Source organism: Aspergillus mulundensis, assembly GCF_003369625.1.
Source record: "Aspergillus mulundensis strain DSM 5745 chromosome Unknown scaffold_11, whole genome shotgun sequence".
Lineage (NCBI taxonomy): Eukaryota > Fungi > Ascomycota > Eurotiomycetes > Eurotiales > Aspergillaceae > Aspergillus > Aspergillus mulundensis.
The window spans coordinates 1,197,014-1,209,851 of record NW_020797899.1 but is presented as its reverse complement, the minus strand read 5'-3'; the positions used below and the strand labels follow the sequence as shown (position 1 = coordinate 1,209,851).

Below are 12,838 nucleotides of genomic sequence, written 5' to 3'. Positions count from 1 at the left end.
CATGTGTTGGCGTATCTGGGACGCTCACTCTTCTCCCATGCTATCTCCTATACCCCTGCCACCCTCCCGGGAGACCCTTACCCTATCCAGACTGTTAGATGAAATCTACCTGGGCGTGTTCCAGCGCTGCCTAACAAGCCTGTACCCATGTACGACGATTGCGTGTTCATGTTTGGCAAGAGCAGCTATATCTTGGCCTGCTGAAGTTTATTGAATAAATTATCCGCTACGGTAGTCTACATATGTATGATAGTGGGACAAGGAGACTGCTTCCAGTGCCCCTGGGTACAAGAACAAGGTAATATAAGACAGATAGGCCAAGCAAGTATGTTAGATGGCAGGTATTGAAATTGATAGACTTGCATTCTGAGAAGAGCTAGTAACGAAGAAGATATTAAACTAAATCAAAAAGAAACTCAGGCTCTACAGCTCATCGACGTCCATAGGCCATAGGGCGTCGATACCCAGCGCCCCGGGCATATCGGCGTGGATAGACTGCTCGGTGTGTCCGTACCCGAACCATGGATGGGCAAGGACTTCTCCAATACGCAATCTTTGATTCTTTCCATTTGCGATCCTATACCATGGCCAACTGCCAGTCAGGCAACAATTGCGCCACGAGCGCGAGCGTAGACAAGTATGTCAAGATGGCCAACCAACTGTATGAGACAACATACACCAGATCGGTTGGATGCAGGCCAGTGGCTGGCCCCCAGGTCTGAGCTACATCTGCTCTTCCCCCAAGCCCAAGGAGTAAGATAAGCTAACCCCAGCCATAGATCCTATGGCTCTACGAGGTGGAGAAGAACGAGGCCAAGAGGGACGCAATCGAGAAGCTATGCAGCGAAGCCGGCAGAAGAAAACGCTTCCCTCTGGTATGGATCCGAAAGGGCGACCATTCAGAGACGGTAGTCTGGGAAGTCTCGGAGGAGGGCACTCTCGTCAAGACGATCGAGAAGCGTGCATCGCATATCACCGCCTTGATGGGGAGGAGCGAAGAGTTCGAATACGCGGCACATATATTAGGTACGTGGAAGATGATCCGGATGACAGCGCCTGCACTATCCCACGTCGTCTGGCGGATCCGCTGCAGGGAGAATCCCATCGAGATAGGCAGTTTTTGATATTGAGCATTGGAGTTTTGGCTTGTTGTGTGTAATAGACTACAGACCTTCTTTCAGCGAGACTGGTAGTGTACAGAGACTTTTGGATAATGGTAATTGATACTGGGTGATGTCTTATACATGTAGACTATGCAGGTGGGATGTGGCCGGAGTTAGGGTTAACGCATTAACCGTACCCAATGGATTATTCACAAAGGGAGTCTAACCGCTCATAAATACATAAATCATACATCTCAAGCCGAGTATAAACCTCCAAGCCCCAACGACGCATTCAAAACCAATCACCAACGCTGTCCGGTCCAGGGCATCCAACAGGCGAACCACTTTGCATGAGGGACAATCAAAGGAAAGGTTCGCGGGGCAATGCGTAGCTCACCGTGGAAGAAGCAGTGGGATTCAGGCGCGGACTCTCCAGGACGGAAAACGTGTTCCTCAACGGCGAGGGTACGGCTTGCCCTGCAGTGTCTCTCTCGGCATCATGGCAGCCCGGCTGTGTGTCTCTTTCCGGCTTGGGGCATTTCGAATCAAGGTTGCGCGGGAGGAGACGCTGGGCGAGGGCCTTGTTGCGAAGTCTTCTCCGGTCCAGGTATGTAATCTGCTTGGGAGTGTTGGTGCCGTCGAAGTCGTAGTTGCGTTCGTGGGCTTTGCGCCAGCCGGAGCGGCACCTCGGGGTTCTCTGGATCATATACCAGATACAAGTGGCATTCGTAATCGAATTTCTCGCTGTGGCCCATGTACACGGTGATATGGGGATCATCCGGCTCTGCGACCTTTTCTATCTTCCCTGTGTCGGTGCATTTGATGGCGCGTAACGTGGTACTATGGTCACCCCATCTGGGGGTAGGGACTTGCAGTTAGCAAGCGATTCCGGGGTATGATGTGCCATGCTAGCCTTGGGGATTGTGGCCAGGAATAGCACATGTTATCGTTGGCCTTGGATGACTTACCGGATCCAAATCATGGAGGAGCCCTTTGCTCTGCATGCGTCACGGCATATCTTCTCAATGCCGGCGCAGCGCGCTTCTGAGTACCAGCTGTCAGGTATGAGCCACAGAATCTAGTTTAGTGTGTCCAGCGGGCCAGGTCAGTGGATGATTCACAGCGGAAGGGCAAGGCAGGAGAGGGCATGGCAGGGACACATACCTGTGGGTCATCCCACGCTCTTTTCCCAATCGACTTGTGGTACGGCCCCCTACAGAGATGTCTAACGGCGTTGACGTAGCCCTCCACCGTCTGAACCGGTTCCCATTTGGCTGCTTCAGGCTTGTTAGTCTTTGCTCTCGCCTCTGTAAACCGTGGAAGACCTCTCCGGGAGGCGGTGCTGTCTTGTTGCAGGACTTTACGCGCAGTAAGATGAAAATATAGGACTTACGAGCCATCTTGGATGGCCGAACAACGGTGTTCGATAGACTGTGTAACTGAGGAGGTGCTGGCATTTGGATATTGCTTTCTCCATCCTTCCTGCGGATCTCCACAAGTTATATAGAACATTTATTGCCAACCTCGCATGACTATGTGCTTTGTGCTTTGTCTCTGAGGTAGAACAAAGAGATCCTTTGCTCCCCCCGCCGTGGGAGCCTCTCAACAACATTAAACATAGGGTAAAGGTCGTCTACCTTCCTTTGTCAATCAGAAAGTTGAACTCTAACGTGCCATGAAGGTTATGATATGGCGCAGAGACAAAGCAATGTCCAACGTGGCAGCTGTTGTTAGGGCGAGGATTGAGATATCAAAGCCTATCAATCACGCAAGGATACCATACACTTCTTTCATGCTTCATAGTTTCAAGCTTCTTTGATGTCTCATAGTTGTAATGAAGGTCTCAATGAAGGCGTCAACGAGGAGAAAGGCGAATGCGATGTCTTGTGACCTTGTTCAAAGCATTATTGGCATGAAGCCCGTCCATGGTAGGCCGATTGGTTCTTTATCAGGGAATCTGTCATCTGATGCCAGTCTTTGTGGATCAAACTGGGTTCTTCACTGTTGGTTGTTTGGTAGAGAAACAAAGGGTTCCGCCCATCTTCACAGCAGCGTACACTATTTAGTTAACCATCTTGTTGCTTTCTCCTCCTCATCTTCACAGCACCGTACACTATTTAGTCATCCTCTTTTGTCTCGTGTCTCCCTTCTGTCTTCAGGTAAGACAGTCTCACCCTTCGCACACATACGTCTCCAATCGATCCACCAAACATGTCGCTTGAGAAGAGCGTCGACGCTGAGCAGTCCTCCCCTCTTGCAGGTCCTTCTGGGGAGGCTGCAGCGCCTGCTTTTACTGATGACCAGCCCAAGCCTGGCGAGCTTTGGCATGTCGGGCCTTGCCATCTTGGATACGGCCTCGACAACCAGGACTCATTCAGCCAGTACTACGAGGGTCCGTGGGAATATCTGCCCGGCGGCCATCACCCAATCCACCTTGGCGACATCATCGGCGGCCCCAAGAAGTACAAGGTCCTGCATAAGTTGGGCAGCGGGCGATCTGCCAATGTTTGGTTCTGCTCAATGCTTGGACAGGACCCGCCGTTCTACGTTGCGGTCAAGGTACTCAAGGCCTGTGCTTCCCAGCCTGAGAACAACGAACTGACCATCGGCCGCTTCTTGCGCAATATGGGATATCACTACTATGACATTGTCGACAACCTGACCTACCCCTGGCGAGACTTTACCCTCGAGGGCCCCAACGGCACACACCAATGCTTTGTTTACCCTGTCCAAGGCCCTACCGTCTGCAAGGTCGATGGTCATTTCAACAATCCGCATGTCTATCTACGAGAGCTCACGCGAAAGGCTGCTTATGCGATGGGCGTGACCCAAGGCTGTAACATGATCCATAATGGTAAGTCCCCGCCCCTGCGCATTGTTTCCCTTACAAGCAGCCACTAACCCGAGCTAGATTTCCGGCCTTCGAACATCCTGATCGAGATCGGCGGCCTGGCCGGCAAATCCGAGGAGGAAGTGATGGCCATCCTGGGCGAGCCGCAAGGCGCAAACGTCGTCAAATACCCCGGCGCCGACGCCACCGCAAACCCGCCCGAATACATCATCTTCCCAGCAAGCGAGAATCTGCTGTGCCAGTCGCGCGAGACGCTCACCGTGATCGACTTCGGCAACTCCTTCCGAGAAGGAAAAGGAAGTCCGCCGCGCGCGTCCGGTGCCCCGTCCCACTACGCCGCGCCCGAGGTGGTCTTCAGCAACCAGGGGCAGGCCAGCCTGGCCTCCGACATCTGGGCGCTGGCATGCACACTGTACGAGATCCGCTTCGGCGAGAAGCTCTTCCACTGCGAGAGCGATCACGTCGAGGGCTACATCCACGCGCTCGTCAAGCACTGCGGGAAGGTGCCGGAGCGCTGGTGGTCTGCGCCGCCGTGGAATCTCCAGGAGGCATGGCACAAGTCGCACTCGGACCCCCGGCTCCACGGCGGGCCTGCGACCGAAGAGGCGATCGAGCCCGAGGCCACGGTGCGATGGAGGCATATCCAGGCGGCGGTTGCCAAGAAGGTCGCACATCCCATCACCTCGCCCGAGTCGGTGCGCAGGTGGGAGGAGGCCCGGAGCGCCCCGTGGGTCCCTGGGACCGAGCCCGTCTCCATGGCGTTCCATGAGTGTATTCCCGAGGAGGAGCAGAGGCTGTTTGCGGACCTTCTTTACAAGATGACTGAGCTTGAGCCCGCGAAACGCCTGGTGATAGCGGAGGTTGCCGCGCACCCCTGGTTTGATTATGTGCGGCGGCACGATGTCCCGGATGGTCCTGCTAGCCCTCATGGGGTTGAGGACGTTGAGTCTGGGGCTGGAGCGTCCGATACTGGAACGAATGGCGAGGCCGAGGCCGAAGAGGGCAGCAAGACGGAACCCGAATCAGGGGAGCAGAAAGCTTGATCGGGTCTCGTCGACGAGGCTATACCTTGCACTGTCCAAGAGCAAGCGCTGGGTTGTCTTCCTCAAACCACTATAACTAGATTTACTCCTTTAATTAACCTGAATGTATTTCTATTAGTTTAAGCTTCACGACATTTACAGGGGCCAGACATGGCAAGACTGACTGCTACATGCTGCAATTGACTTGTGTAGTAGTAGTAGTAGTAGTATTTAACGCCTCGGGGGTACTAAGGCTGGTTTAACACCCTTTTTTAACCTCCCTTGGGGTATAAAGGCGGGCTAACACTAAAATAAATATAAATACAGGCCTAAGTTCCCCTAGTTCTAGGTCTTTTTAATAATATTTATTGCCTAAATAGCCACTCGCGAGTTCTTGTGTGTCAAAGGCACGTTCTTTTGAAGGTTCATGAATTGATTGATCTTGTATCTGAAGGAGGCTACCGTATGCTAAAGTAGTAACTACGGCGCAAGGGCGGTAGCCCGCGGTAATATAATGCCAAGGTGTGCCAGGTTATTATAATAGTCCCCCCTAATAAAAAAAGGAAGGGTGCCCTTATTTAAAATAATAGTTAAAATAGCACATAAAAAAAGCTTGGCTAGTTAAAAAAAAGAAATAAAAAAAGCTTAGCTAGTAATAAAATTAGCTTAAACTAAGCTAAAATAATAATAAAAGTAAAAAAATATTTTAGTTTAGTTTAGTCTTAACCTTTTTAATATTAAATATAATATATTAGTTAAGACCTTAAAAACCTGGTTATTTATTTAATAAGTAGTATTAACATTAGTAATACACTTTTAAGCTTTTAATAAAGCTTATACTATCTTATAAATAATAAAATATTTATACTTTATTATATTGAATATTATATTATTATTAATTAATAATAAATTAAGGTTTTACATGCTGGCAGGAGCTTTTACTTAAAAATAAAATAATTATATAATTAATAAGGTTTTAAGTAATATTTATATTACTGTAAAAGTATTATTGTTAGCTAAGTTTATAAAAGTATTTTAAATATTATAAACTAAGGTTCATAAGATCCTAAGTAATATTTATAAAAGTAATATTATTAAAGTAGTAGTTAGCTAAAATAAAAACTAGGTTTTAAGTAATATTTATACTAATATAAAAGTGTTATTATTAGCTAAGTTTATAAAAGTACTTGAAGTACCATAAACCAAGGTTAATAAAATTTAAAAATAAAATAAAGTTTAATATCCTAGTGCGGGAAAGTTTTTAAGTAATTATATAATAATTTAGCTAAGTAATATTTCTAGGCACTATTAGCTTATTATTTTTAAATAATTATATAATAATTTAGCTAAGTAATATTTAAGGCATTAGAACTATTAGTTTATAAGTAATAATAAAAGTTAGCTTATTAAATTTAATAAAAGCAGGATTTAATACTTTTTTAAGCCTTTACTTTTATTACTTAGTAATTATTAATATTATTATTAAAGCAGGTGGTGGAATTAGTATGTTTTTTAATTATTTTATAAACTAACTTTATACTATGAATAATAGTAATTTATTAAAAATTAAGTAACTAGGTTTAGGCTTTTATAAAGTTAGGCTTAATTTTTATAAACTAAGTAAATTAAACATGCTATAGCTAACAAGCTTATTTTAAAATCAAGGGGTAATAGGCTTATTTAGGCTGGCTTATTTTAAGATTTCTTGGTTAATAATTTCTTGGTTAATAAACCTTAGGTAGTAGCATGTTTTTATATTAATAAAGTTTTATTATTTTAAGCATTTTTCTTGGGAGCAGGTTTCTTGGTTAATAAACTTTAGCTATTTTTATTTCTTTTAATATTAATAAAAATTTTAGATTAGGGCTTTACACGGCAGCTTGGCGTAACTTTTTTTAGGATATAAAAAGCTTTTTTTTTAAAAAAAAATTAAAATAACCTATTATCTTAGGTTAACCGCTATTTACCTTAGATTTGCTTATTATTTTAGATTTATCCTGCGTATGTGCGTTGGAGTCATGCCTGGAGTTATTTATATTAAAAGTATTATTATCTTTAAAGTTATTTACGTTGGAGGCATTTATATTAAAATTATTTATATTATTTATATTATTTATATTAAAGAAAAATATCTATATTAAAATTATTTTTATTAAACTTTAATATAATTAGCTTAGATTTATTATTTAATTAAAACTTAGTATTTTTATTACTACGCTTTATTAAGGCGCCTTTAGGGGTTAGGCCTAGTTTATAATATTTTTTTAATATTTTTTTATTTTTATAACTAGGAGATTTTAATTATATATTACTTAAAATTAATATACTTTTATATTTATTATATCCTCGCCTTTAAAAATTAGTAAAAAGTAAGTTTTAAATAAAGGGTTCAATAAATCCCGGCTGGCTATTTATAAAAAACTATAAGTAATAAAACTATTTAAAAAGTAAATATAAATAATTACTTTTAATAAACTAAGTAAACTTATTTTATTTTATTTTTTATATTAATTATATTACTAGGCCTTTGCCCGGGGGAATAATATATATAAAAAATATTCAATATATAATAGCTAGTTATAATAATTAAAAATAAAAATAAAGTATTATTCGCGCTAGTAATTTTAACTAGGTAAAGCTTTATGTTAATAATAAAGCTAAAAATAAAATTAAAGTTCAAAAAACCTAATAAAATTAAGCTTTTTAACCTTTAGGCCTTTATAAATATTAAATTTTTTTATATAAAATTATTTGCCTGTAGTAAACTAAAAACTAAAATTATTTATAAGTATAAATTTAAATTATTAGTTTTATAGGCACTTTTTTACTTTTAAGTTTTTATTTAAATTAAAATTATATAAATATTACTTATATTTTAATAAGCTATTTATAGCATGTAAAATAAAAAAGGTATTAATATTTAATATACACGTGCCTTTTAATAAAAAGCTATAAATTTTAGGGTTTTTAATTATTATAGCAAGTTTAATTACTAGTTTTTTATTAACTTTTTAATTATTTAAGTTAGTATTATTATTAATTACTTTTATTTAGGGGTGGTTATTATTATTCTCTTTTATATATTAATAGGTTTAATAGGTTAAATAAAAATTATAAAGGTTATATCATTTATAATAGTGCTTTATATAACTCTTTTAATCTTTATTGTATTTTAGGTTTATTTTATTAATAATATTAACATGGTTAACCGTTTGAATTATTTTTATCTTCTCCATGTTAATTAAGATCAAGGTGAGAAAGAAAACAAAGCAAGAAAATAAAGTAAGTGGCTAAAAAGATTTAAGGTAGAAAAAGAAATATAACTAAGCAACGCAAGAAAAACAGGTAAGTAGTAGTAAAAGATGCTTTAAGGAAATTAAAGGTAAGAATAAAGAGGAAGCTTGCTTGCAGGAATAAAAAATAAAAAGGGAGCTTGCGTAAAGTTAGGAAAAAAAGAATAAGAATAAATTTAGAGAGCTTGAGGGAATAAGAGAATAAGAATAAATTTAAAAAGCTTAAAAAATAAAAAAAAATAAGAATAATAGCTTGCTTAAAGGCACCGCTAAAGCGGACCTTAAGCTTTAATTAAAAAGGTAAAGCTTTAGGTAACTAGTAAGCTAGGAAAATTTAAAGTGGTAATATAAAAAAGGTAGGGAGTAGTAGTGTAAAAAGGTACGAAAGTAATATAAAAAATAATAAATTAACAATAAATAAAGTCACGTAATAATTAAATAAAAAAAATATTCTAGCATTACTTTAGGTAAGTTTTATTATATTTTTAACTAACTTTTTACGCCCTTAAGTTTTAATTTTAATAACTATTAATTATTCTTAGTTTTATAGCTTATTTAGTGTACTAAGTACTTTATTACTAGTATATACTTATATTTTATATATATTATCTTTTTATTAATTTTTTTTTATTTTATACTAATTGTTATTAAATAAAAAGTTTTTATTAAGTATTACACTAGGCTTTATTGGCTATTAATTAAAAAAGTTTTTTTAAGTAGTTTAAGCATTTGCATTAAGATAACAGGGTAAAATTATTATTTTTTAAAAAAGTTTAATTCATGTATTAATTAGCTTACTTAGTATATAATATAAAAAAGACCCGTGAATTATTAGCTTAGCTTTTTTAGAACTTACTTATTTATAGAAATATTATATTTTTAATAAAAATATAATAACACCTTATAATTAATAATAAAAATATTACCTAATATTTATAATTATAATGTTTTTTATTTAAACCATGGTAAATAATAAAGCCTTTTAAGTATTATATTATATTGTTAAAAAGATGACCTAGGCGCCTTAATAAGTTTTAAGCTTGGTAAAAAAAAATTAGCTATATAATAACTTATAAGGGCTATATTTAATTAAAAAATTCTTTAAATTATTAAAGCTATAAAAAATATTATTTTAAAGTAATTAAATAGTTAGTAAATTTTTTAGAATCTTAGTCTTTTTCTATTCAGCTAATTTTAATTTAACTATAGTATTTAATAAACTAATTATTAAACTTTTTAAAATTTTAGTAGTTTATTTGTCAAAATATTTTTAAGATACTTATCACACCGCTGAGCCTTCGGCCAAACCCACTAGGCCGCTCCGGGCCTAGTAGGTCAGCCACATAGTAATAATAATTTTAAAGTAATAATAATTATAAATTTTAATTATATATACTATTTTTAAATAATTATAACTTTACTAATTTTTATTATAGTATATTTTAGTAAAAATAAATTAAAGCTTTAAAAAGCACTTTTTTTTTACTACTTTATAAAGTTTTTAAAACCCAAGCTAAATATATAAAAAATTATAAATAAATATTAGGTTAATTATTAATACCTATAAAAATAAATAAAGGAAACTAGGCCTTATATAATATATTAAAAATTTAAAAAATACTTTATTAACACGCAGGAAAAGGTCTTATTAACCTATATTACTTAATATAATAAATTATATATATTATTAAACCCTACCTAAATTAAACATGCGGCTAATACTATTTTTTAAATAAGTTATATTAAAAAGGGCCCTTTATTATTACTAGTTAGTAAAATATAGGCGCTATACTTTATAAAAAAAATATTTAAAGTTTTTTATATTAAATAAATTTTTAAAAAATTAATAAAAAGCTAAGGTAAAGCGCGCTAGGGATATTATATAATAAATAAAATATTATAAAAACCTTATTAAGGCTAAGGGAATTTAAAATATAAATATTTATAATATAAATAAAACTAGCTTTAAAATAGGGTAAAAAAGGTATATAAAAATTATTTATATATATTATTCCTGCTTTACTCCCTTTATTAACTTTATATTATTTTAAGTTTTAGTTACCTTTATTAAGTGTATATTTAAAAATAACTTTATTTTTTTTTTACTTTTAATACTCCCTGGAGAGGTAAAAATAAAAAATTAGTTTAATAAAATAAATATTTTTAGGGGGTATAATACCTTTATAATTAAAACTAATAAAATAGGCTATATTAATAAAAAATTAGTTTATTTTTAGTTTTATTATTTTAACCTTTACTTTACTATTTAATAAAAAGAAACCTAGCGCCTTTTTTTTAATTAATATATAAGTTATATAACTATTAAATTTACTTGGTTTATAAAAAGGCAGTAAATCTTATTACTTTTAATATTATCTTATTTAACTTATATTTTTTAACTGCTTAATTTAATCCCTTTTATGCAGCTAAAAAAACCATATAAATATAGTTAACAAGCTTTTTTAAATAAGTAAATATAATTATAATAAAGTTTATTTTTTAAATAATATTACCTTTATTTAAGCTAAAACTTTTATTTCTAAAATAATTATAAAAAAATAAAAGGAAACTAGCCTTAGAAAAAGTAAGAATATTAATATAAATAAAATAATAAAGGTAATTAGGGCTTATAAAAACCTAAAAACTTTTTTAAAAATATTTAATAAAAATAAAGTTATTAAAAATCCCGTGAATATTTAAAAAAATTAGGAATTAATACCTAGTAAAAAGCTAGATACTAAAAACTTAATATTAAAAACTTTTTTAAAAAAGCTATTAATAACTTTATATATAGCTTATATAACTAGCTAAATAATAGCTAATATAAACAAGCGCTATTTAAAGCTTTTTTTAAGTATAAAAGCTATTTTTAAGGGCGTGTAATACCAGGTGGTAAATCTTACCTTTAAAATTATTAAATTAAATAATTACCTTAAAAAATACTTTAAAAAATGCTATAAACCTTAAATAAAATAATAGGTTAAAAAGGCTACTAAGGCCTCTTATACTATTAAAATTTTAAAAAAAAATATAATAAAAAAAAAGTTAAGAAAATTAACACGGCTTTTAAAAAAAATAATTAAAATTATATAAAAATATTAAAAAAAAGTTTCTAGATAATTATAAAACTAGTTATTATAAAAAAATTATTTTTAAAAAAGTTAAAAAAGGACCTAAATAAATTATTATTTATTATTAATTATAAAGGCGCTTTATAAAGCTTTATATTTTACTTTAATATTAAATTATTACTTTTTAAAGTTATTAAGTAACCCTTAATAATAAATTTTTATAAAAAGTTTAGGGCGCGACTATTTACATAATTTTAAAGTTAATAATTTAATATTATAATTATAAATTAGCTATTAGCTTAGCTTTATTTTTATATACTTAAAATATTAAAAGCTTATTATTTAGTAAAAATATAGTAATTTAAATAGCTTTATATTAATTAAAATTATTATTAATTTAAGGTTATTATTACTATGTGGCTAACCCACTAGGCCCCGGGGCGGCCTAGTGGGTCAGCCGAAGGCTCAGCAAAGTGACGAGTAATTCTTAGTATTTTTTAATTATACTTTTTTAATTTCTTTGCATGTTAAATCTAGTTACTTTTATATATTAATTTTATTATAGTTAAAGCTCTTAAAATTTACTACTAATTTAATTTATATTTACTAGGTGCTTTTTAAAAATCTAATTTTAAAATACTAAATTAATTAAAATATTACTATAAGCTAAAATTAAAATTATACTTAAGTATATTTTTATTTTTGATTTTACTATATTTTTTTAGTAAATTATTTTAGTAATAGTATTATTTTAAAAAAGTATTATAACTAGCTAATTAATTTTTTAAATATTTAATATACCTTTTTATATTTTATAATAATTAAGTTACTAGTATTTTACAGGTATTTTAATAATCTTAATAATAAGTATTTATTAAATATGAAAGGGATTTTTTCCAGGGCTATTAAAATAGTTTTATTTAAAAATAAAATATAAGTATACTAGTAATATAGTACATGTTCTATAAATAGTTAATAAGTAAAAAAGTTAAAATTATAAAAACCTTAAGTAAGCTAACCAGGTATAAAATAAAATATAAAAAAAATTATTTAATAAAAAATTAATATTAAATTTTAAAGCCTAAAATATATAAAAACTAATTTATAGCTAATTATTTCTTACTAGGGTATAAGCCTTAAATATACCTTTAAAATATTAATAATATTATTACTATGTAGTGGGTTAATATTCCCATAACTCTTATTTTATTAGTGTCCCTTATTATATCAGGGCCTTAGCATCCATGGGCGTGACATTTTAGGTAAAAGCTAATTTAGAATAAATAATATTACTAAGAAATAATCTATTATTATAATTAGATTTTTTAGTTAATAAATTATATATTTTTTTAATTCATTAAATTAGTTTTTATATAATAATATTTATTATTATTCTTTTATAAAATTTTATTAAAGTATTTTTTAAATAGTATTAGATTAGTATTTTTCAAAAATAAAGTAATTAATTTTAAAAAAGGTACTTAAATAAGTTTTATTT

General features: G+C 33.3%; 3 protein-coding genes across 3 annotated transcripts; 2 read left to right on the top strand and 1 right to left on the bottom strand.

Moving 5' to 3' along the window:
* Positions 1–647: 647 nt before the first annotated feature.
* Positions 648–1,124, top strand: DSM5745_09266 (uncharacterized protein; the record flags this gene model as incomplete). The annotated part of the gene is made up of 2 exons (XM_026751282.1): positions 648–716; positions 780–1,124. The coding sequence occupies 2 exons, from the start codon at positions 648–650 to the stop codon at positions 1,122–1,124; spliced, it is 414 nt and encodes a 137-aa protein (XP_026600368.1).
* Positions 1,125–1,648: 524 nt separating this feature from the next.
* DSM5745_09265 (uncharacterized protein) lies at positions 1,649–2,503 on the bottom strand (the record flags this gene model as incomplete). Its single annotated transcript, XM_026751281.1, has 4 exons — positions 1,649–1,958; positions 2,072–2,181; positions 2,268–2,410; positions 2,497–2,503. 4 exons carry the CDS (start codon positions 2,501–2,503, stop codon positions 1,649–1,651), a joined length of 570 nt encoding a protein of 189 aa, XP_026600367.1.
* Positions 2,504–3,314: 811 nt separating this feature from the next.
* Positions 3,315–4,997, top strand: DSM5745_09264 (uncharacterized protein; the record flags this gene model as incomplete). Its single annotated transcript, XM_026751280.1, has 2 exons — positions 3,315–3,957; positions 4,015–4,997. The coding sequence occupies 2 exons, from the start codon at positions 3,315–3,317 to the stop codon at positions 4,995–4,997; spliced, it is 1,626 nt and encodes a 541-aa protein (XP_026600366.1).
* Between the last annotated feature and the right edge of the window lie 7,841 nt (positions 4,998–12,838).